This window comes from Mustela erminea, chromosome 2, assembly GCF_009829155.1.
Source record: "Mustela erminea isolate mMusErm1 chromosome 2, mMusErm1.Pri, whole genome shotgun sequence".
Taxonomy (NCBI): domain Eukaryota; kingdom Metazoa; phylum Chordata; class Mammalia; order Carnivora; family Mustelidae; genus Mustela; species Mustela erminea.
The window spans coordinates 42,018,922-42,044,590 of NC_045615.1; the positions used below are offsets into that span (position 1 = coordinate 42,018,922).

Here is a 25,669-nt window from a genome sequence, read left to right on the forward strand (position 1 = left end):
CAAAAATCTTTGAAATGAGAGCAAAGGATCTAGAATATTCCATAAACTTAGTTGATAAAGCAGCAGCAGCAGGGTGTGAGAGGACTGGCTCCAATTTCAAAAGAAGTTCTTCTGTGGGTAAAATGATACCAAACAGCAACACACGCTGCAGACAAATTGTTCGTGAAAGGAACAGGCAATCAGTGTGGCAAACTTCACAGCTGTCTTATTTTGAAAAATTGCCACAGCCAACCCAACCTTCAGCAGCCACCTCCATGGTCTTCAGGAGCCACCAACATCAAGGCAAGACCCTCAGGTCATGACTCACTGAAAGCTCAGATGATGGTTAGCACTTTTTAGCAGTCGAGTATTTTTAAATTAAAGTATTTTTTCTTTTTTTAAGATAAAAGGGATGCTGTTGCATACTTTAAATAGATGACAGCATAGTGTAAAAACCTTTATATGCCCTGGGAAACAAAAAAAAATTCATTCGACTTGCTTTATTACAATATTTGTTTGATTTTGGTGGTCTGCCAGTGAATCCGCAGTATCTCTGAGGTGTGTCTGTACTTTTCCCTCTTGCTTAAAACTATAGTTCAAAACATGCGTGATGCCTACAGAAAGTTAATTGGAAGTCCTTTCTTTCTTTTATTTTTTTTAAAGATTTTATTTATTCACTTGACAGAGAGATCACAAGTAGGCAGAGAGGCAGGCAGAGAGAGAGAGGAAAGGAAGCAGGCTCCCCACTGTGCACAGAGCCCGATGCCGATGCCGGGCTCAATCCCAGGACTCTGGGATCATGACCTAAGCTGAATGCAGAGGCTTTAACCCACTAGCCACCCAGGCGCCCCAATTAGAAGTCCTTTCAATGAGCCTGCAGAACACTTTGTGCACCTATTACCTGCTATATTATAAATGTAAGCCTCAGTCATTTGTTGCCATTCCTCTGGTCATTGTTTCTAAAGGGTGTTTGGCAAAATCCGTGATTCTTTCATCATACATTTGTCTAAAAAAGAGTCTTAACCCATCTCACAGAGTCAGTCCTTATCTAACAGAAGAGCGGCTTCCTCACAGGTATTTGCTACAGACCTGGACAGTGGGATGAACGGCCTGACTGAGTACTCCATTGTCTCCGGCAACCAAGGGGAAGCGTTCCACATTGACGCGCGGAGTGGTGTGGTCACAGCAAACGCAGTTCTAGATTACGAGCTCACCAGCTCCTACAGGTCTGTCCCAGATTCAGATCCATTCACTCTGTATTCTGCTTGTTTCGGACAAAATTGTTATAAACTATTGCTTTGGCCAAGCCTTTCTGCTGTGTAAGCTTTGTTGTAAAATGTGTTGCCCTTTGATCCAGCGTATGGTCACTCTTTCCATACACTGAAGGAGTCTTAGGAAGTATTTGCTATTTGGAGAAGGTGACTACACTAGAACATTAGGGGCCCCGTTGTTCTTAGCTTTTATGACTTTTTGATGCTATTAAGTACTAAAGGAGAGACATAAAAAAGGACAGTATTTGCGAAATGCCTACTGAACAACAGACCACTCTGCAATTGTTTGTTGTTCTTGTTTTTAAAAATAGTGAAGTCTGAGTGACATTTCTCTTTTTAATTCTTTACTCAGTTTTGTGGATGAAAGTACAACCTTGTCATCAGGTCCTTATTGCACTACCGTGTTCTGACAGGAATGAACTGTTGAAGCACACATTTAACACTAAATATATTTTTGTCTAGAGTTTAAGGTGTCCAGAATTATGTGGAATTCTACAAGACAGAGAACAGCGGTGTTGCAGGTCTTCCAGTTATTTTAAAAAGTCAGCACTTCAGAAGTCTAGCTATACATACAGATATATTTATAGTATCACGGTCTGTAAAAGAAAGAGGAAAAGACTCTAAGGAACGAAACATGTCTGGGAGCAGGGATTACCTCAAACATGATGGCCCAGCCTTCCATCGACTACCACCATCCTTTGTCAAGAGAACGTGGTTTCTCTGTGAGGACCCCTGAGGAGAGAACCCTAACTGTAGGGGTGAGGTGGGGAAACAACAAGGTCCACGCACTGCGGGGTTTATTTTTCAGGCCTGTTGGAGTCAAGGCCACCCATACACTGGGATGACTTCAGAAAGAAAACCTAAGCAACTCCACCTTGTCTGTCTCTAGAGAAGTGGTTGCGGGGGAACCTGGGGACAGAGACTTGGCTTTCTCATTTTGCATTTCCATATATTTGTGTCCTGTTTTTGTATGTTCTTCCAAAAGGCCTTGCACATTCAGAGGCGCCTTTAATACTTCCGGTCGTCTTCTGAGGAAGCCGAGTTAGGCCTTCCCTCCTCCTCTGCTAAGACAACCGACACAGGACCCAGATCCATTTAGTGACCCAACAGAGGCTCAGGCCCCAGTGTTCTGATGTGGACTCACCCTGTTTCCACTGTACGAGCTACAGAGCAGAGCTTCTACATAAGGGAGAAGCAGGCAGACAAGAGACCTGAGTGCCAGCGATCTCTCAGGCCAGACTGCTTTCATGTTTAATGAAGAAAGGGCAGTAGATGCGTGGGGCTGAGCAGCGAGAGTCAATTGCAGTGGGATCTGTGACAGGGCGGACTGGATTAATTAACCTCTGAAAACCTTCCCGGCTCTACAAAGTGTTCTGTTTCGTTCTTTTTGTTTAATATATTTCAAAATATGACTTCAAAAGCATTTTAAAAGTTTAAGACCTTACCCTGTATTAACGAGTAGGCTTTTGGGGGGTAATATTTTAATGTAATCAATGGTTATGATGCTTATTGTATGAATATATTAAAACCGGCTGCCTAAACATGTTAAAACCCATTGCAGCTACATTGTTTCTTCAGCCACCTTAAGCAGAAAGCCCTTTTTCTCTCTGGTAGATGACTGCACGTCAGTCTCAGCCTAGTCCCACCGGAGTGGCTACAAATTCAGAGATTATCAGAGGTCTGCTGCGTTCCAGGAACTAAGCACTTCCGGATTATAATGGCTTTCTGTCCTAATGTTCTTCTTACTCAATGGAGCCTAATTAGCAATTAAACCGGACTCCTTTAAGCTTTTTTCCTATTTGCGTCACTGTTTCAGTGTTCCCAACATCTGAATTGGTCCCCCTATTTAAAAGCGCCTCTCTCCAATTCCCCGTGAGGAAGAGAAGCAGGAGCTGAGAGAATTTTAACTCTACACACACTGCCACAGAGAGACACCGAGACAGACAGACACACACACACACACACACACACACACACACACACACACAGTCTCCACCAGCACCAAGACAAGGAAATATTTTAAACGTCCTGCCTATTCACGGTCTCCCCTTCCTCCACTCCCCTGTGGCTTCTCTTCTCTTTAGTGTTTTCCCTAATATTTCAAACAGTGGGAAATACAGGATGATTGTCTCCTAGTCCCCTTCATCATTGGGGACGCTTGGGAAATGGTATCATTCTGCTTTTAACTTTACTTTTGAAGGATTGCTATTTTGTCCAATTGAAGAAAATATTCCCAATTCTAACCCTCTCTGTTTTACAATATAAAATGGGGGGGGGGGGTAAAGATATTTTAAGTTCTGATTATAGTCAATACACTAGAAATAAAAATTCGATAATCTTTAGACCACATTTTAAAACCACATGTAAGAAAAATCAGTGGGGAGGTGATACCCAACTCTAAAATAGGCCTTAAGTTCTATCTGACTGACATTTCTGAATTTTAAAAACTGTTTACTAAGTGTGAGGCCAGGGATGTAGAGACTCATGCAAGTGTTGTTGTGTTTAGGGAACTCAAAAAACAAGAGCCATTATAGCCCATGGCAGGTGGCATATTAATAATCACAGTAGTTGCCATTTATAGAGCTGCTTTATATGTTGAATTCTTATAACAAATTAAGATTTACAGAAAGAGGAAATTAAAGTTCAGAGGCTAAAGCTGTTTGCCAAGAACACACAGCTAGTAAATAGGAGAAGTGATGGGACTTTTGCCCATGTGAGTGGTCCTAGTAGGGCTTCCTGTTGTATATTGTGAATGTATCTGCCAAGGGCCTATTTGTGTCTTTATGAAACATGAAACAGGGAAGAAAAACTTTAGGCAAGTAAGAGTTAAGTTAAAGCTTTAAATATTCAATTTCTTTAACATAAATATTCAAGTTCAAAGAGCATTTGTTGCCAGGAGCAACGCTAAACTCAGACTCTCTACTGATATGACCATGAGAGAAATACTGAGAAACAGTTCTGTATACAAGGTAGAAAGTTGCCTGAGATGTTCATTATCTTTTCCAAAATACATGACTTATCAATAGCAGAGCTGGCATTGTAGCCTCGTTCTGTTGACTCTTCATGAAAAGAATAAAAAACTTTGGGGCTCAAAGCAGGAAAGTCCTGGATTCTCAAAAGTATTTATAAGGTGCATTTGGAAGTAACAAGTGATACAGTGCACCTGAGAAGCACCTGAGTGTGGGGTAATGAAAAAGAGGCTGGGGTTGTGGAGGAATAGGAGGAATATGGCCAAAGATACAAAGTTTCAGTTATGAGATAAATAAGTGCTGGATATGTATTCTCTAACACGAAGACATCATTAACACTGCAGTGTGGTATAGTTGAGATTTGGTGAGAGAGTAATTTTAAGGGGCACCTGCGTGGCTCAGTGTGTTAGGCATCTGCCTTCGGGTCGGGTCACGACCCCAAAATCCTGGAATGGAGCCCCACATCAGGCTCCCTGCTCACCAGGAAGTCTGCTTCTTCCTCTCCCTCTGTTCCCCTGCTCATACACTCTCTCACTCTCTCTCTATTTCAAATAAATACATAAAATCTTTTTAAAAAAGAGTAGTTTTAAAGAGCTTTCATCACAAAAAAAAATCATTTCTCTTTGTATCTGTATGAAATGATAGATGTCAACTTCTTGTGATGATAATTTCACGATATATGTAAGTCCAATCATTGTTATACACCTTAAACTTACACAGTTGTATATGTCAGTAATACCTTAGTAAAACTGGAAGCAAACTTATGATGATCTGCAAAACAAAACAAACCAACAACAACAAAAAAAGAGGCTGATAGGTCGCAGGCAAGTTTTGAGGGACTTTATATGCCATAGGATGGAAATTGCACTTGATTTGGTAAGCCATATAAAAGCAATTGAGTGCATGTTAAGATCTTTATTTTTAAAAGACATCTGGTAACAGATGCATTGCTAAACAGAGGACCAGCGTCAGACAGATTAGTTAAACTAGATGAAGGCTGTGAAAGGTCTGCTAATGGAGATGAAGCAGTAGGGGATGGAAGGAGGGAACATAGTTACTAATTGATTCAGGTATGGAGTCCATAGGAACCCGGTCAATAGTCAGATTTATCCAACAAGGAAAGATACAGAAAATTTCTTCATAGGAAAGGCAGGAATTGGAATTGCTGTTGGAATGGGGATTGGGATTGAGATTTTTTTCTGGGCATTTTGAGCTTCAAGGGCTAGTGCGAGAACAGAAGTTCAGACATTCCTTAGGCAGTTAAAATACTGATCTGGAGCCCGGGAAAGAGGTCTTCATCCAAGATTTAGATTTCAGAGTCATCCAGGGAAAATATGTAAAATGGAATTACCTAGGGAAAGTCCACAAGGTGAGAACTGGGAGGATTATCACTACTTGAGGATCAACCGGGCAAATAGAAGCCAATGGAATATGTTGAGGGAATAAAAGGAATAGAACCTGGAAGAGATGGTCGTGGGAGCCACAGGGAGAGGTTGGACTACATAGAAGAAAAAGGTTTCAAAGTGTGTTTGGATTAGAATCCACTAGAAGTGTTCCTTCTTTTAAGGAGCTGAGGAGATCTTGTATTTCCACAAGCTCTTTCTCAATCTTTCTCCTTTTCCATAGCATCTCATTTTTGTTTCGTGCCTGCATTGCCTTCTGATAGCTCTCTGAGGACATTAATTAGAAGTGTTTTTATATTTTCTTTTATTGTTTTAAGATCTCTGTTTCTCTCAGATTAATTTTTTTCTTTGTTGGTCCTGAACTTCTTTTTTTTTTTTAATTAAAAATTTTTTTTGAGTTTTATCTACTTTTATTTTTTTTGAGTGATTAATTTTTTTTATTTATTTTCAGCATAACAGTATTCATTATTTTTGTACCACACCCAGTGCTCCATGCAATCCGTGCCCTCTCTAATACCCACCACCTGGTTCCCCCAACCTCCCATCCTCCCTCCCCTTCAAACCCCTCAGGTTATTTTTCAGAGTGCATAGTCTCTCATGGTTCACCTCCCCTTCTAATTTCCCCCAACTCCCTTCTCCTCTCTAACTCCCCTTGTCCTCCATCTGCACTTCTTTTTCATGTTGGAGGCTTTCTGTAAGTAACTAACGATCCTCGGTTCTGAGTGAGGCGATAACAAAGTCATCAGAATCCCTGATGGGCTCTCAGAGCTGTTGACCAGAGAGGAATTTGACTACTCTGCAGAACGAAAGACAAATGGCAGTATAGAGAGTTCTTTTTTTTTTTTTCCCCCTTTGGGAGGGGCTTTCATTTCTCCAGGGGCAGACCCTCAATATTAATTACTCTGAGGATTAAAATCAGACAGTCTTTTGCCTGGGAGTGAAGAGCAGTGGGCAAAGGGAATTGATTGTTCTGTATTTTGAGTTTAAAATAATTGTCAGGCTATTTTTAGTTCAATATCTCACCCCACCCCTTGTCATGTCTTATGTCTGTCTTTGGTTACGTGGGGGCAAATCCGTTCCCCACTCATCCTTATCCAAATGTATTTCAGTCTGTGGTTTCCTGTTACCCACTGATCTGTAACCATTCCCAAATCTGCTTGCATTTTCCAGAAATTTGTTGAAACTTCTCACCACCTCTACCCACCAAAATCTTCTCCCATTTTCTGTTAGCCTTATGTACATATACCTTAGTTTAAATTCTTCTGCTCTCATTACTGTAGAATCTCAGGAGGAAGAAGAGATAAAACCTGTGTAGTTTTAACCAGAAGTCATAGCTCTTCATAGGTGTTTCTGATGTTAGATGATATCTTTGATTGTCTTAGAAATTCAGAGAGAACATGCAATTCTGGGTAGACATTTCAGATATTGTTGAGATGAAGTTTTGAAAAACCCCCTTCCACCTTTGGTATTTATTAAGGCAATCAGAAAGGATACTGACTGGTCAAGGTCCCATCTAAAGTTAAAGGTGATAAAAGAAGTTTCCTGTGGTTGGTCGAATAGGAGAAATATGGTCTGAATTAGAATGGGCCAGTTCTAAATCTGGGCAATTTCATTTATAATCTCCGCTGATGTACTAATCAGGGCAGCTGTTCTGAAACCTGGAGCCAGTTGGACTGGTTACAACCAATAGTTTTACAAAGACTGCCAAGGAGCCATCATAGAAAACTTCAGGTCTCACAGAAGTGAAGCGTAGAATCTTCGTGGATCTGCCCTCCTAATTTTTCATCTCTTCCTCAAGCTATTGAGGAACTGTTTACTTGTCTTTTTATTTTGAAACTGAATTGTACATTTTCCTCTGTATTAGAGATTCTCAATTTTTTAAGTTGACTTAGCATATATATATATTATATAGAGAGAGAACATGTAATTCTATATTCCTATGTTCATATATGAATATAGTTGAGTTAGGCATATATATTTCAGCTGACTTAAGCTCATCATTTTAAGTTGACTTAGAACCCCTGACACTGTACCACTGCAAAAATCCGGGTGATTGCAGCTATAGCAGAATTGACAGACCCGTAACTTTGATGACCTGGCCAAGCTTTTAGTATGACACTGGGGAGGGGCAGGCTGTGGAGGCAGAGAACGTTATGATTTGTTTATTTTTAGTAAAATATTTCCATATGTACCTGACTTATGTTCATGCTAACAAAACAAACTTTCCATAGGGAATTAATCCTAAACTCAGAAGTGTGAAATTCAAGTAGTGGTTTTACTGATGTCCCAGCTCTGATAGCGTAGAAAGCAGCCTGTGTGCTCCATGAATAGTATATAAACAGGAATTATTTGCTATTAAGTGAGATTTAAGCCAAGAAAGAGTTGATGCTTATTTTACATCACTTTAAAATGTAAGATTGGAAAGATTGACCACTCCTCAGGTAAGCTAAGGAAAAAGAAAGTAGAAATGTGTCAAATTCCAAGACTCAGTTTCTTAAAGGATAGTATCAACCATGGGCTAAGACTAAAACCACTTATGAGGTAAAGATTGTCTTCTGATGGACAACTTGTGTCATTGTAGTGTTTAGAGGGGAGTGGAAAGCTAATGGTTATACCTTAGGGCATGATAGATGCATGTAAGAGAGGCATGTTGAAAATACATACTGGAACTCAGACTGTTGAGCACAGGTTTTCCAGTTAACTAAGACCTGGACTTAAATCCTGGTTGCCATATAATACATCATAATTTCAGACAAATCTTGAGAAACCATCCCTCAGCATATATGTTTTTTTTTTTTTAAATCAAGTAAGATAACTCACCTGCCCTCAAGAGACAGAAAAGACAAGGAGAGGCAGATAATCAGTCAGTAAGAACAAAGGGTGATGACTGCTGTGTCAGAAGATTCCAGGCAGAAGCCAAGTCATTGGAGGTCATGTAGCTCAAGGCCTGGACTGCCTCTTATGGACATGAAGAGCCAAGGATAAGTTCTCAATAGGGAAGTCCAGTTTTCAATTCAGGATGTTGGATGGAGCAGTTGAGTTGTGGTGGTAGGGTGGGGTGGGTGGGGGGATTGATAGATACAGATGAGATTTGCAGTAGGGATATTGGTGAACAAATATTCCAGATGGGAAAGGATATAATAAAGATGGAACATTCCAGGTCAAGATGATGAGAGCATGAGGTTACAGAGACTAACTTATCTTGGTTTGCCCAGGACTGTCCTGATTTAAAAATAAAAACAAAAAACCTTAGAAAGTCCCATGTCCCAGGAAACCCTTCAGGACCGGGCAAAACAGGATGGTTGATCAGCCTATCTGAGGCTCTGAAGGCGGGACTGAAATGGTTGGGAACACTGGTCCAAGTATAATTAAGAGGAGAAATCTGTAAGACTCACAATGACTTGGGTTTTGGAAGGTTGGTGACAGAAATGGAGAAGTTGAAGACACTAAGAAAGTTTTGAATTTAGTTGCTAGAGATAGTTATACCATCATCCAAGAGAGATAAAATCACTGCATGTAAATTCTTTCAGATCGTGGCCTTTTCCCCTACTCTATAGTTCTAGCCAATCATTCATTTTGTATCTGTATTAATCATGCAATATCCTCTCTTAATTCTACAGTTTCTATCAATTTTGAGTTTGGATCTAAAAAGAATATCAATACAAAGCAATCTCTTCACGGCTTCATCTTCTGTTGTACAGTAAAATGGAAATATATAGTAATATCCAGGCCATGCATGGTAGGGTGGAGGCCATCTACTTATCCAAAGAATGGGTATTGGTGTTTGTACTTTTTAAGTTGTCCTTAGTAGGAAAGACTAAATTCTACAGTCTGTCTCCAGAAATCGCTCATTTATTTTATTTTATTTTATTTTATTTATTTATTTTTTTTTAAAGATTTTATTTATTTATTTGACAGAGAGAGATCACAAGTAGGCAGAGAGGCAGGCAGAGAGAGAGGAGGAAGCAGGCTCCCCGCTGAGCAGAGAGCCCGATGTGGGACTCGATTCCAGGACTCTGAGATCATGACCTGAGCCGAAGGCAGCGGCTTAACCCACTGAGCCACCCAGGCGCCCCCACTCATTTATTTTAAATGCCACATGACCCTTTGGTGTCTTGCTGGATTTGATGCTCTTAATCTGTCAAAAATAAATAAATTTCAGGCTACCATACTTTTTTTTTAATATCTCAATTTTTTAAAATTTCTTTTCAGCATAACAGAATTCATTGTTTTTGCACCACACCCAGTGCTCCATGCAATCCGTGCCCTCCTTAATACCCACCACCTGGCTCCCCCAACCTCCCACCCCTCACCCCTTCAAAACACTCAGATTGTTTTTCAGGGTCCGTAGTCTCTCATGGTTACCATACTTTTTTGAAAACGATTTTATTTATTTATTTGAAAGCGAGAGAGAGTGAGTGAGAGAAAGAGCACAAGCTGGTTGGCAGGGTGAGGGTCCAGGGAGGCAGTAGGAGAAGCAGACTCCCTGCTGAGTAGGGAGCCAGACACGAGGCTTGATCCTAGGACCCTGGGATTATGACCTGAGCCGAAGGCAGCTGCTTAACCAACTGAGTCACTTAGGCATGCCCAGGCTACCATTCTGATGAGATAAATTTTTAAATGATGCCATTTAGTAGAAGCTAGGGGAAGAAATAAAAGTAGCGAATCAGCTCATTTTTTTAGTTTTCAATGGGATATTTGATACATGTGTTGTTTTTTGAATTCTCTGGATAATGGATTACATTTCTTGTTTCTTTTCCAAACCAGCTTGATTGTGCAAGCCACAGATAAAGGGATGCCCAGGCTTTCTGGTGCAAGTGTGATCAAGATACAGGTGACTGATATAAATGACAATGCCCCGGCTTTTCTCTCCTCTGAAGCAGTGGAAATTGCAGAGAGTAAGTATGATTTGGAATCATGGTGTTATCTTGTATAATATCATCTACCAGACAGGCGTTCTGTTCAATATAAGTACTAATCCTTACAAACCATGTAACATGGACAGCTTCTGTCTTCATCTTACAAAGAATAGAAAATGAATGGCCAGAAGTTAAATATCAGATGTTAAAGACATTAAATGTTGAGGCTGGGATTTGCCTTTAAGCCTTACGAGGTCGGTTCCCCAGACTCAACCTGTCATTTCCCACAGCTGCTTTTGTGTATACTGATAGTTCTCAAAAACAAAATGTACTCCATCAAGAAGCATACTTTGTTTACTATGGTGATCATTCTAAAGCTCGTCTGAGAAGAAGCAATGTCCTTAGACTGATAATTCTGTCGGTCTTTGTGGTATACGACTAGCAAGTAATGAGTGAAGGGATGCTCATTGCAAAGTCATCGCTTTCCCCTAGTATAAACTCAACTTCAGCATTTACAGAATTTTTTTTTTAATTTTATTTATTTGTCAGAGAAAGAGAGAACATAAGCAGGCAGAGAGGCAGGCAGAGCCGAGGGAGAAATGGACTCCCCACTGAGCAAGGAGCCCCATGTGGGACTCAATCCCAGGACCCTGGGATCATGACCTGAGCTGAAGGCAGCGGCTTAACCAACAGAGCCACCCAGCGTCCCTACAGAACAATTTTAATCACATTAGCAGTAGAGGTAGAAAATTCAAAATTTTACACAGTATGCTAATGAATCCCAGTTGGGTCCCTGGGCTCTGTGACTCCATCGTCTGCAGTCCTAAAGTTTGTCCACAGTCAGTGGCTATGCTGGTAAATCCAACCCAACTCTATGATTGAAATTTGCAAAAAGTGCTGGCCCCTCTCTTGGCCTCTTTCCTTTCCCTCTCAGTACCCAGCTTATTCCTAAAATGTTTCTAAGATTTTAGGGTGTTCAGTTTCCAAACAAATTGCCACTCACAGAGGCATATATTTGTAGATGTATAGGGATACCTACAAATACTCTAAAATATTCTACAAAGAAAAATTCTCCAGTTCTGGCTTTCACTCATTTGATATACTTCCATTTGCTTTTATTGAAGGTACTGTTCTTAACCACAGTGCCTTAGCATCAAAACGCAACAATGTTCTCAACATATCACAAGAACAAAGGGCAAAGATCAAAACATATACTGAATAGGGTAAAGGAGTGGTTGATGCATCCAGAATGTTCAAGCCTGAAATATGAAAATTACATGAGTCTCATGTATAGGGAAACTGTTCTGAGTATCTTAACATCTTCTCTCCACCTGTACCCATACTTGTAAGCTTAAAAGCGAGGTTCCTTTTATGAAGTTCAGACTAAAGAACACATGTAGTATGTTAGGCTTTTAGCATGCCATCTGTTTTGTGACTTTGGGGTGGTGAATAATATTAGAGATTTACTTTTATCACTAGCATGATGTATACTTTGTCTTTCCATAGTCTGGATAGTTTTGATAAATTTCCGTAGTCTATGCCACCCCAAATGCAGTAATTTTACAAAAATAAGTATAAGGAACCAAGTATTTCTAACTTATTATACACATATTGTTATTTAAATTTTGCTTGTTTCAAAATTGTATGCTTTATATTAATGTTTTGTGTAATAACCTTCTTCCCACCCATATCCTTCATGAATATATGATTTTAATACAGAAACTACATAAGAGAAATAAGTGGCTCAGAATGTTTTTTGGTCCTGGAATGGTCTTGCATGCATATGATAAAAAATTCAATATAAAAATCAAATATACCCTACCTCCTCAATTCCCTACCCAGTGGTAAATTTTCACTTTATTGGGCTCATAAATTCTTCAGAGTTTTTGTTCAGCTCGTAATGAGCTTTGTATTAGAAATCATGCCAAGAAACAGCAAATCATGTTGGACTTGAAGTTAAAATGTTTGGATGGAACTATTAAAGAAAAGTGTTTCAAAGGACGGATTTTAATGGAGGCTGACATTGGTCATGACTATTGCAGATTCTTTGCCTGGTGCCGTTGTGACTCAGATATCAGTTCATGATGGGGATTTGAATCCAGCTTTCATCTTCAATTTTGCCAAAGACAGTAATCCTGGAACCAAGTTTGCTATTGATCGGAATACTGGAGCAGTGGTGCTAGTGAAAACGCTGGATTTCGAAGAAGTTACTGAATATGAGTTGTTCATCCAAATTTCGGATACTGTGCATGAAACAGAGGGAATGCTCACTGTCCGTGTGGTGGACATCAATGATAACCCACCTGTATTTTCTCAAGATTCTTACCAGGTAAAGGGCCTCAGGAGATGCTGAAAGCGTAATCAAAGTAGAAAAGAATAGGGAATACTGTAACAGTGTTGATGGACTGTGTTGTCAACCAGAGTTTACAGACTGATTTAGGTAGTCAGTAGCCACAGGTTTTAGTGCCTTAGTTGACGCTGAGGGTTGTATATTCAATATTCTGGAGCTGTGGTAGGTACATATGGAAGGAAAGAGCTCATTCATTTCAGTTTCTTACAGATGTATAGCATCTTTTTTTTTTTTTCTTTTTTAGTTTGTAGATATTGGAGTCCAGCTGTCCATAGCAATCAGAACTGGTCTAATATTTGCAAAGGTATTAGACAATATGGTGGTCAGTATTATCAGCACTTAATTTGGGAAGACTCTTTCTTTCCTTGGCATATTTTTGGAATATACTGATAAAAATTTTGCAGAAACAAATCATGAACAAAATTGTAGAGTGGAAATTTTATTTTTTTAGAACTTAGTGTATGTTTATGAAAGTCAGGACAATAATAGCCTTCAACTAAGTACTTGGAAATGGGCTTCAAGACTTCTGAATGTAGCAAATGCACGGGTTCAGCATAAACACAGAAGGGAAACTAAACTAGGTAATGATCCTCTGTATGTAATACTGCAGTAGTGGTCTTATTAACTGTCCTCTACCAGGCAGAACTAATTTAGATGGATTTCTTTTCCATAATAAAAACCAAAACTAAATGAAAATTTTTTAACTTTGTTTTTCTGAATCTGGGACTACGAAATAATGTTTTAATATATCAACTCTATAAATTACTATGTGTGTTTTCCATAAGTAAAATGAATGCAATGGTTTTATTTTCTGGCCCTGTTCTTGAAAATATCTCTAACCTGTAAGCACAAGGCCCCTTTCTCTCTTTTTCCTTCAGGTCACTGTTCCTGAATCAGTGCCTCTGGGGTACTCAGTGCTGACCGTGTCAGCCACTGACCTAGAAAGCAATGAGAACATTTCTTACAGAATCCTTTCCTCTTCTAAGGAATTTTCAATTGATCCAATGAATGGTGAGTTATTTATTGTGGCTTTAGGTGTCCGTAGCCTTCAACTAGTGTCCGTAGGTTTGAGATACAAGGTAGAAGCCTGAAATAATCTTTTCCAAATGCTCCTGAAATGTTTCCACCTCACCTCTCTGGAATTATAGATGCCACCCTTCTTATTTCTCTTCACATCGAAGCTGTGGTAGCAAATCCTGGTGTTATTTCTCTTCTCCAACATCTTAATGGCTGGAAAGCAAAATTATGTGCTGGCAAATGCACAGAACTTCAGAGAACCCGATGTAGTAAACACCCAGCTCATCAGTCCAACCAAGGACAGTTTAGGTAATTATCCTGGGCCTCAACAAGAATCAAAATGAAGGCAAAGGGATTCATTTAGTACTGAGGACTTTGTGTTACAAGAGCGTGGAAGTTTTTTTTTCCAAGCCAAGTATATTAAGTTCAGTAATAGCATAATACAGTCAATAAGGACAGAGAAATTGAACAGAAAACTATGTAAGCATCTCTACTAAGAACACTTATTGTGGTATTCCAGTTTATTTGATGGCTTTGAAGTGTCTTTATATTTTTATCAGAAAGCAAGTCATTGTGGTGATGAAATGCATTTAGACAAGTGATTTCAGATTAGAACACTTAAGAACTGCATAGAGAAAGCATACCAATGGATAGATAGTAAAAGTTAAATTTGATATGATATTATGATTAGCAAAACATTGTCCCTAGCAGAGCACACTCTAGAAAAGAATAGGGCCTGGGACCTGTTACACCATGTGTTCCCCATCTCTGCATACCATTGCATTATTTCATAAGTGAGAGCTGATTTAAAAATGAATCTCAGGACGATGGATGGTAAGTAGACTTACTGTGGAGATCACTTTACAATATATACAGATAGCAAATCACTAGGCTGAACACCTGAAACTAACACAATATTATATGTTAATTATATCTTAATTAAAAAAATTACCTCAGGATTTCCCCAAAAAAGAATTTAGTCACAGAATACTGGTAGAAGGCCCATGGAGTGTTCCAAAAGGGAGAAGTAGGTCATGTCGCCACACAGCCTGTGGGTGAATGCTAATGTATAGATAGAAACATTTCAGACATTTGGCTCTTCTTTTGTCCTCCCTTTCTTTTTTGGAGGGTCGGGGGTGGGAGATGTATATGTGCTCAGATGACATCAACTGCTCTCCTGGCCACAGCCCATTAGAGTGTGTGAGGTGGTCACTCTGAGCACTTAATTTAATGTAGCATCTTGAATTATTAACAAGCTTTGCAATGAGATATTGATTCAAATGTTTTTAAAACATTAAATGGGGGCACCTGGGGGGTACAATCAGTTAAGAGTACAACTCTTGATTTCAGCTCAAGTCATGATCTTATAGCCATGAGATGGAGCCCACATCATGCTCCGTGCTCAGTGTGGAGTCTGCTTGAGATTTTCTCCCCTTCTGCCCCTCCCCCTCCCTTCTCCCTCTCCCTCTCTCTCTAAAAATAAATACATCTTTAAAAAAACATTAAATGTTCTTAGATCAATTTAGTTCATGGTGAGACTCTGATTATGTATTTCTATATTTAAAAATAATAAAATGTATTAAATGTTTTTCATTTAAGGGAAATCCACTTGCTGAACTAATGAAAAGCTTTAGGAAAGACACCTCCATAATTAAGCAATAGTTGTAACTCAGTATTATCATATATACTATCTTCATTTGACTAGAGTGAATGTCAACCAGTATTTCCAGAATCAATATCTTTATGTTAGAATGTCTCTATACATGTGTCTATGATAGTAGAATAGGATATAGATTTTTCAAATAAGAATACGTTTTCTTTAAAAAAAGGTAATGGGGCAGCTTATTACAAAAATAAAGTTAAGAGACATTTTCAGCAAAGTCATCTTCAAGTGACACATATATTTAATAGAATGAATGTCAGGAGTATTATTTCTGGATCTAAAGTGTTACAAAAGCATAACTATAAAAATTTAAAATTCCTATTTGGATTTACTTTTGATTATAACTTAAATAACAAATCTGGCAAATAACTAAACATATTAGTAAATATTTGATAAATGTTTGCTGACAACCTGGGTCCGGAGAATTTAAATTGGCATTAAAATGCTGTGTCTTGTTTTTCAGGCACAATATTTACTATCAATCCCATATTACTTCTGGACAAAAAATCAACAATTCAGTTTCTTGTGGAGGCCAGTGATGGTGGAATTCCTGACCTGAGGGCTCTTACCTTAGTAGAGGTAGAAATAAAAGATATGAACAATTATGCTCCTGAGTTTGCTGTAGAATATTATAATCTCAGCTTGAGGGAAGATGCTCAAATTGGAAGCACACTTGTCACATTTTCAACCATTGACCATGACTGGACCCGTGAAAACACACATGTTGATTATTCCATCATCAGTGGTAATTCACAGAACAATTTCCATGTGGAGACTAGTTTCATTCATTTGGAATATCCTTATAAGCAAGTTGGTTACCTGGTATTGCTTCAGAGTCTGGATAGAGAAGTAGCTGCCAATCATAAGCTTGTCATTCTCGCATCTGATCATGGCTTCCCTCCATTGAGCTCCACAGCCACTGTAGCAATAGAAGTACTTGATGTCAATGATAATCCTCCCAAATTCAACAGTCTGAAATATCACGCCCATGTCAGGGAAAGTACCCCTCTGGGGAGTCACATCACTGCGGTCTCTGCAAATGACCATGATGTGGGTTTGCATGCAGAAATCACCTACCACATCATCTCTGGAAATGAGAAGGGGCATTTTCACTTGGAAGAAAAAACTGGAGTTCTTTATTTGATTAAACCTCTGGACTATGAAGAAACGACAAAATTCACTGTAACTGTTCAAGCTTCAGATGAAGGAAAGAAGCATTCTTCTTTTGCGATTGTGTTTATCAATGTACAGGATGATAATGACCATGCACCTCAGTTTATGTTCTCAAGCTCAAATTGTGTTGTTCCTGAAAATGTGCCTGTTCTCTCCACCATATGTTCCGTAAATGCTTTGGATTTTGATGCAGGTCCGTATGGAGAACTGACCTATTCTGTGTTATCGCCCTGTTTGGGCACTCATGAGAGGCCTCATGACCATGATCCCTTTCTCATTGACCCTGTGACAGGGGATATTCACACTCAGCAAGTCCTCGACTATGAAAATGACAATAAATACTGTCTCACAGTTCAGGCAAAAGACAAAGGTGACTCAACAGCCACGTTAACGGTTTGGCTAGATATTCAAGGGATAGATGAGTTTGAACCTGTGTTTACTCAAGATAAGTATTTTTTCAACCTTCCAGAGAAGAATAAAGTGAGACAGCTGATTGGCAGAGTGGAAGCATCCGATGAAGACGCGGGTATCGATGGAGTCGTGCTGTACTTGCTGGAGACGCCATCTCCTTTCTTTTTAGTGAATAAAACGAATGGAAATATCTATTTGACTGGAGCACCTCTCCTAATAAGAAGTCAGTTCCATGAACGAGACGCCATTGAAATGAGAATCATTGCTCGTAGCCCCAAAGCGGACTCCAGGTTTGCAGTCTGTACAGTTTTTGTGAACATGTCTTCTTTCTCAGAAGGACAACTCTCAGGAGTATCAGGCTATGGCTTTTCAGTCAGCCTCACAGTCTCCTTTTTAGTGTTTCTGATACTCATCTTCATTCTAATTGTATTGATTTTAAGACATAAACAAAAAGATGCAGCAAACAATTATGAAGAAAAGAAAACATCGTCCTCCTTAGATATCAGCTTGGGACTGACCACAGAGGGCAGCATGCTCAAACCCTTCCAGAAAACTAAGGAAGGTAGTAACGAGGTGGTTCCTGCAGACACCCTGCCTGAATGGCTGAGCTTAATAAGTATCATGGAAAAGGACATCGTGAATCTGTACAGGCACTCAAACTCCAGTGGCCACTGCTCTGTGGAAGGAGAGACTGCAGAAGATAAGGAAATCCAGAGGATAAATGAGCATCCTTACAGAAAGGATGCTGGCTCAGTCCTCAGTGACCGCGAGTCCAGGGTCCCGGACTCTGGAATCCCAAGGGACTCAGACCAGCTCTCCTGCTTGTCTGGAGAAACTGATGTGGTGGTCACTGCTGAACCAGCAGAAAGCAGCCATGCATTTGACGAAGAAGATCGGGAAGGCTGTGGCACAACCTGTGTTCCAAATAACGTGTTACCCCAGACACTAAAGAAAACAGAGACAAAACAGAGCATCCAGGCTGATGTCAGGAGAGAGTCCATTTTGATTTCAGATGATCAAGAAGCAAGGTGCGTGGCTCTTCCCACCCAGAGAACCTCTAATCACGATGTAAGAGGCAACTACCTCTGGGATTATCTCCTCAGCTGGGAACCCAAGTTCCAACCTCTTGCCTCGGTATTTAACGATATTGCAAAATTAAAGGACGAACATTTACAGACAACTGGCATTCTTAAAGAGAAGCCTTTGGTTTTCCCACCACCTTTGATTACCGCAATAGCCCAGCCTGGGATTAAAGCAGTTCCACCAAGGATGCCAGCCAGAACCCCAGGGCAAGTGCTTCCCAGATACCCACACTCCCTTCCCTACCATCTCAGTTCTCTGCCTGAAGCCATGACTCCCAGCTTTCCTCCATCTGTTTTCCTGCTGACTACACAGACCCCTGCCATGACCCCACGGTTGTCAAGTGGGGAATCGTCGGGAACACATCTGAGTGGTACATGCCGTGAACTTAACGCAAAAGATGAAGTTCAAATATAACCTGATTGTGATGTCAAGCACGCATTTACCATTGGTCATGAATGGTTGAGCAAGACATTCTTAAGCTAGCTCTTCGAGATTGGTTAAAATGAAGTCAGGGTTTTCAGAATCTCCTCATTTAAGTTTCTCAAATTCCTTACAGCCTTAATGAGAAGTTACCCCTCTCTTTCAACCTTTATGTTTTGCTCTCAGGACTCAAGTTTGTATATAAAATAGTGTATATTCTATCCTATTTGGTTTTCTGAGGACGCCATGAACTAAACTGACTGCCAAAATGTTTCTATGAAAATAAATAGAAAATAAGTATCGTGCAGTCCAGTCACATTACTGCTGATTACAGTGCTATACCTAAAATAGATTAGTAAATACTGAATAAGGAATAAATGTAGGACCAAAATAATGGAGAGAGGAATTGGGGAACGATAAACTTAAATTTTAAAATGAAGCAATTTTCTGTAGATCTGGTTTGTTTAGAGATGTATTTCTCTCCTTTCCCTATACACCACACTTAGGTAGTTTTGGCATAGTTTGAATTTTAATATGGTGTCTTTTGGAAATCTAATGAGAAATTAAGAATGAAATTTGTCTTAACTGTACCAAATAAGAAAATTATTCCTAATTAAGTGAACCAGAAATGTATAATTCCTGATAGAGGGCCAGGATTGATAGCAGCAATAAGTATATGGTTGACCACCCCCCAGGACATATTTGTATTTGCTTGGCCTTCTTTACAAACAGAATGATGATTTTTTTTTTCAATGCTCTGTCTTATAACATGGTACAGGTAAAGACATTAAGTTTTAAAGATTAACTTGTAGATATTCTTCATATCCTTCTAGACATGGTGACTTTAGGTGTGAAATAATTTATCCATTCAATGTCACTTTTAATAGTTTGCCTAGATAAAATTATGTTATTATCTAATAATAAATTTCATAGAGTAATTTAGCATTATATTTTTAATGAAGATTTTTATATAAATATTTCCACTATAAAAATTAAGAATGGATGTCAGAAGTCTCTTTCCCATTTGTCCATACTCACCTTTAGATTTCACTGTCATTCGATGGAGCAATTTGGCAGCATGGTTAAAAGAAATTGTTTTGTACAGCTACTGTTTTGGATATATAGTGGTGTTGTGTGGTGCTTATGTATGTAATGCTCTATCCTTCTCCCTGGTGAGCCTGAGGATCCATCAGAGATTCTTATCCTTTTTAGGAAAGCAGAGATGCTGTTGATGGTCTGGAAGTCATCCATGGTAGGCAACATGGCCAGGCTTTGGGGTAAGAGTTTAGGATTCAATGTCCAGTCTAGAAGCATCTGATATGGTTTTCTTGATAGTGTGAGCCTCTGTTGTGGAAATATTTCCTGTATTTTTTCTTCAGTAGGCCTCATATGTATACTTAATTTCTCTTAACTAGAAAACATGGCAGGATGCCATGTTTGATAGTAGGTTTGTAGACAAATAATTCTAAGGCTTCCTATGCTGATTTTATTAATTATATATCTGCTGGTTCTTAGATTGGGAACACATATGTAAAACCACATCAGAATTATGTGAAACATGAAGGTTTTTGGACGAGCCTAGAATCCTAGGGAAAGTCTTTTAGTCATGGAACAGTTCAACATTAAAGGATAGATGCATGTCTCTCCTTTTCTTCACGGCACACAGGGAAGAAGATTTCATGGTTTTCCTTAAAAAAATAAAAATTAATCATTTCAGTGTCCAGTATTTATTCTCTCTTTGACTTCCTTGAAAAAATTGTTTTGAGCATATAAAAGAAAACCTGTACTGACTTTTTTTCCTAATTATATATGGAAGTCTTGTTTTGCGACAGATTTATTTCTAGAAACCAAAAACATTTTGTTGTTTTTAATTAAACCAGGTTCTTCCTTTTACTTATGTTTAAAAAAGAGTCATCTATCTCATTCTTCCCTGAGTTATTGGCCTGTGATTTATTACCCATTCCAGACACAATTCTGCATTTTTCTAGACATTTAATAAAAACGGAAGACATGATGTATTTAGAGTTCTTCCTCACCAATATCTGGTGGATTTTTAATTGATGACTTTATTATACTGTATCCAATGCCACCCCACCACCAAACATTGCTGCTAGTGGGATTAAAACTGAAAATGTGAACACACTGGCTAAGTGTTTGCAATTAGTCCTATGTTGGCCCTTTCAACTAGAGTGCTTTTTCCCTAAGTAAACAATTTAATTTGTATAGTTCTCCTTCAAGTTTAATATTAACTTGCTTCATATGTTCTGTGTTACTTTGCTGATCGACAAACCGGCTTCAGCACTCTGGAGGGGGTACAGAACTTGTTAGTGGAAAATCATATTAAGCCCCAAATTCATAAGCTATAAAATAAAAGACAGTTGTCTCTTGCGGAATTTTGGCTGCCTGAAATTCTGGACTTTCTTGTTGGCAGCCTTAAAAATACTGGTGTAAATCAGTACCAAATGGATATCAAAATTCCATGTCCTAGTAGTAATCATTGAATTGGCTTCCAAAACAGATTCCTGGGCAAAGAAAGGGGGGAATGCTGTATCCTTAGGGATTTGGTCATTTAACTGTTGTTTAGGAATATTAAAATGTCCTATAAACTACTGGCTGCCTGAACATACACATACCTAGTCTGGGATGGCTGTCCACTTGAGACAGGAGCTGTGCTTCTCAGCACCTTCGCCCTTGCTGTGTTTTCCCGAAGTTATAAAGATGAAAATGAACTATTAATCTTGAAACTCCATCGAACATGTTTTGTTCCTCTTATTTTGCCATTTTACACATAACTTCAGCTAAAAAACACAGAATATAATTAAAAGGATCAAAGATGGTGATCCACTTCAGAGCAAAGAGGTACATGAAGTGAATACCGTTGGTCGATTCTCACAGGATATTACAGATAATGGCACTGGGTTTATCTTCACAACGTGTTTCGGGTGAGTTCCCAAATCTATAATGCCATCTCTTTGGTCAGAATGAGGAGACTTAGGAAGAGAGTTAGAATGGAAAATCATTCTGTCTAAGAGGAATGCCAAGATCAGTGAAGCTGTAGAAGCTTGGCTAATGACCAAAACTGGGCATCCAGCATGAGTCACTGAAGGTAGGTTTCACCCATTCTAGAGGTAGGGGAGAGGAGGAGGAAGGAAGGCTGGAAGAGGAAACAGAAGAGTCAATCTGAAAAGGAATGGTTTAGGGCACAGGTAGAGAAATGCAAGAAGGCAAAAGGTTGGGACTTGTAAAAACTATTTTTAGTGTAAAGATTTTGCTGGGTCATTTGTCCTTCATAGGTTCATCTTGTCAAGAAATCTTTTTTTTTGGTGGAGGGGTGGAGATCTCTTTTCTCCTTCTTCCTTTCTATTCCTTTCAAGTATCTCCCTTCATTGTCTGAAAATATAGGTTTATCAAGTTGTGAACTTAAACCTACATATCAATGACCTAGAATACATTCTACCATGAAAAGGTAAATTTGTTGTGGTTTGGTAAGGGGTGGTATCTGTTTGTGTGTGTGTGAGTGTGTGTGAGTATGTGAATTATAGAATAAAAAGTTTAGAATGATTACCTGCTTACTCCACATAACTTTGGCACTGAGAGTGACACAATTTTTAATAGGTAACTTTACACATATACCAAGTAATGGATAGTTTAAAAACCAGTTGGGACAGAATATAGAATGTTAGTACATGTTTTCTTTTTCTGGTAGCTTGTCCTTTATAAAAATGAGTGCTTGCCTGATAGCTGTGATTTATATTAAAATATCACATTTTATATAACATTTAAACCGCAGATTAACAAACAGACATAGTGAATGGTTTTCACATATTGTGAATTTTATTTGAATTCTGGTGATATAAATTATTTTGATTCCACATAGATCAAAGAAATGTGTCTATTAGAAACAAAATTATAGCAGTCTTTGTATATCCAGCCCAAACTGGCTGGAGTATCAGACTATACCTTTCACTTGTAAACTCAGAACTTGGCTATTTGATGACAATTTAGCACTTCCTACTGTTTTGGTCTACATAATTTTCCTCATTTCACCCAATATATTTGCTAAACCAAAACTGTGAAGTGAGTAATAGAGAGGGAGAAAGCATACCAAATAAATAACAGATGATCAAGTGCATCTCTTGGATGAGAAAGCATTATTTTGGTTAGAAAACTAAATACATGGATTTCATTGTTAGATAGTAAACCCTCAGGGCAAAGTCCTGGTCTCCACTTGTATTATAAAATACAGATGTTTCTTAGAATGAATGAGTACATATGTGAATGGGCATAGGGGGTGCTGTAAGGTTAGAGAGTAATACATAGACCTTGAACCCATTAGGTGGGAATCCTAATACAGTTCTATGATTTAGCCAATCAAAAGGCAGAAAGTAACTGTAAGATCTTGTCAAAATATTATAGAATCTTTTAGATAAAATCAAATGACTAGAAATTTTTCTCTAATCTGATTTTTCTCTTTCTTTCTCCCTTCCTTATGATATTCATACAGTTCTTGTGAGTTTTAGATATAATACAAACAAGTTATTGATCATGTTCAAAAACACATTTTTTGAGATGGCAGCATTACATAAACAAACACATTTATTTCCTTTAATTTCAGATCCTGTAATAACCATGGCTGCTCCATGGTTGGCAGAATCAAGTTCTGTCAACATGAAAAGAGAGGGCAGTTCTGTAGAAACACCTAGAATGGTTAAATCAAAAGTTATGAATATTTAAATCAAAAACAATATGAGGAGTTTATGAAGGGTATTCTATATGTGCATACACTTAGTATGTACGAAAAGTTATATTTTAAACAAGTACAGGGTATTTAATAAATGTATTCTAATGAGGAGGTAAATATGAAGTTACTTGTTACCATAAACAGAAATTAATTCCAGTCATATTAATGAGTAAAAATTAAAAGGAAATCATAAGAACTAGAAAAAAAGCCCAGAATAAAAGTGAGAAAGATCTTTTTCAAAATATAAAAGCAAAGGTAGAGTACTAAATTTGAACTTAGAACAACAAAAAAGCACTATAACAAGGTATAAGAAATAATAATTGAGAAATGCTTCATAAGCATAATCAAATATTTGCTTAGTACCTCCTATGGGCAATGTATGGATCTGAGCTCTGGGAATAGGGGAATCAACAGAACAGAAAAAGCCAGTGTATTTACAGTGCTTACACTTTACTAAGGGAGATAACAATAAAAATATGCTTTCAAGTAATGTTAAGTGTTACGATATGAATAAAGAAGGAGTTAAGGAAAACCAAAGAAGAGACTGACAAGGTGGTAGGGGAATACAGCAGTACTGTTTGGGTTGAATGTTCTGGAGAGGTGTCCCTGATATGATGCTATTTGAGTTGAATGAAGTGAATGAGCTGTATAAAGATCCAAGGGGAAAGCAGTGAAAGTACACCTGTCGGCAAGTACAGAAGCCTTGAGGTCAGAGCACATGGGAGTGTTTGGGAAAGTATAAGCCAGCATTGCCTAGAACCTAGTGGGAGGAAGAATAGTAGGAAATGAGATCATGGAGGAAACTAGACCTTGTAGGTCTATAGTAGACCCTACAGGACCCTGTAGACTGTAATAAATGGCTTCAGATTTTGTTTCAAGTGTTAACGGAAATCACTGGTGATATTATCTGATTTATGTTTTTAAGGAGTTAAGTGGCGACTTTATGGAAAATAAACTAAGGTAGGGGTGGAAAAGTTTAGTGCAATAATATTACCCCAGTTAATTGGTTATTGCAGTAATCTCAGGTGGGGATGACTATAACTCAGCGTGGGTGTTATAATGGAGGTGAACAGAGTCAAGATATATATTCAAAGTAGTATTGCTAGCTCTTGATAATGAATTGAATGCAAGGTTTGGAGAAAATCAGATATGAGTCAGATTTAAAAGAATTTAGAGTTACAGAAAAAAATTTTGGAGTCATCAGACTATGAATAGTAAAGTCGTGGGATTGGATGAGATCACTGAAGGGTAAGTGTAAATAGAGAAAAGATCCCAAGACTGACTCCTGAAGCACTAAACAAAAAGTAAAAAAAAAAAAAAAAAAAAGAAAGAAAGAAAGAAGAGGGGTACCTGGTTGGCACAGTTGGGCATCTGACTGGTTTTGGCTGGGTTGTGGACTGAGGTCTGGGGATCCAACCCCTGATGGGGCTATGTTCTCAGTGGGGAGTCTGCTTGGATTCCCTCGTCCTCTCTCTCTGCCCCTCCTCCCCTAAAATAAATAAATAAATCTTTTTAAAAAGAAAGAAAGAAAGAGGATCCAACAGATAGTTCTCAGGCAAAACTATTGAAAAATAGAGAAGAAGGGTAATCTAATATCTCAAAAGCCAAGTAATGGTTTAGATTATAATTCAGGCAACATGCCAACATTACTGTAAATTATAAATCTTCCCAATCACCTTACCAAACATTCAGAGAGTCTAGAAAAGTAAAAGTAAAAACTCATGGATATCATCTTTAACAAAAAGATAAGTGATTCTTACAAAAACTTGGAAAGGGCTATAGAGCTCTCCCTTAACTACAGGTGAAGGTGGAAACACTAAAGTATAAATTACATTATGCTGGTATGTCCAAGTTCTCATAATTTCCATAAATACACAACCAAAATTTCTAGAAGAACAAAATCCCACACTAAGTAAAATCTACTGAAAGTAGAATTTAAGTTTATATGATTAATAAAGGGAGAGAGGTCCTAGATGTAAAACAGGAAATGAGACCAGGGAAAGTAGAAGATTCAGTGAGTTCCTAATTATAAATACTTCGCAAAAACAAGAGAAGAGGGGGCTCTAGAGACATGAATCTAGGAAAGCTATCCTTTTCTGCCACCACCCCACACAGTAACTTCCTAAAATAGGAAGTCTCATCTCAGTAAAGCATGAGCAGCAGAAAATAACTGCAATATAATATATATTGTAAGCAAAAAGACTAATTCTCTGAATAATGTGCCAATGCACAGTGAAGACACATCAGAAAATATGGCAAAAAAGACCAAAGAAAATTGTGACTTAATATGTCAAAACCAACTAAAGGAAATCCAAAAAACTAAAAACAAT

At 38.5% G+C, this 25,669-nt stretch overlaps 1 protein-coding gene across 1 annotated transcript in view; it reads left to right on the forward strand.

Moving 5' to 3' along the window:
• The window catches only part of DCHS2 (dachsous cadherin-related 2), a 255,941-nt gene extending 234,774 nt beyond the window's left edge, over positions 1–21,167 (forward strand). The window contains exons 16-20 of the mRNA XM_032332739.1: positions 1,054–1,205; positions 10,390–10,520; positions 12,524–12,810; positions 13,710–13,842; positions 15,975–21,167. Of these exons, the coding sequence (XP_032188630.1) occupies positions 1,054–1,205; positions 10,390–10,520; positions 12,524–12,810; positions 13,710–13,842; positions 15,975–18,592 (3,321 nt within the window). The 3' untranslated portion in view covers positions 18,593–21,167. The remainder of the gene's footprint in view (positions 1–1,053; positions 1,206–10,389; positions 10,521–12,523; positions 12,811–13,709; positions 13,843–15,974) is intronic.
• Positions 21,168–25,669: the final 4,502 nt, after the last annotated feature.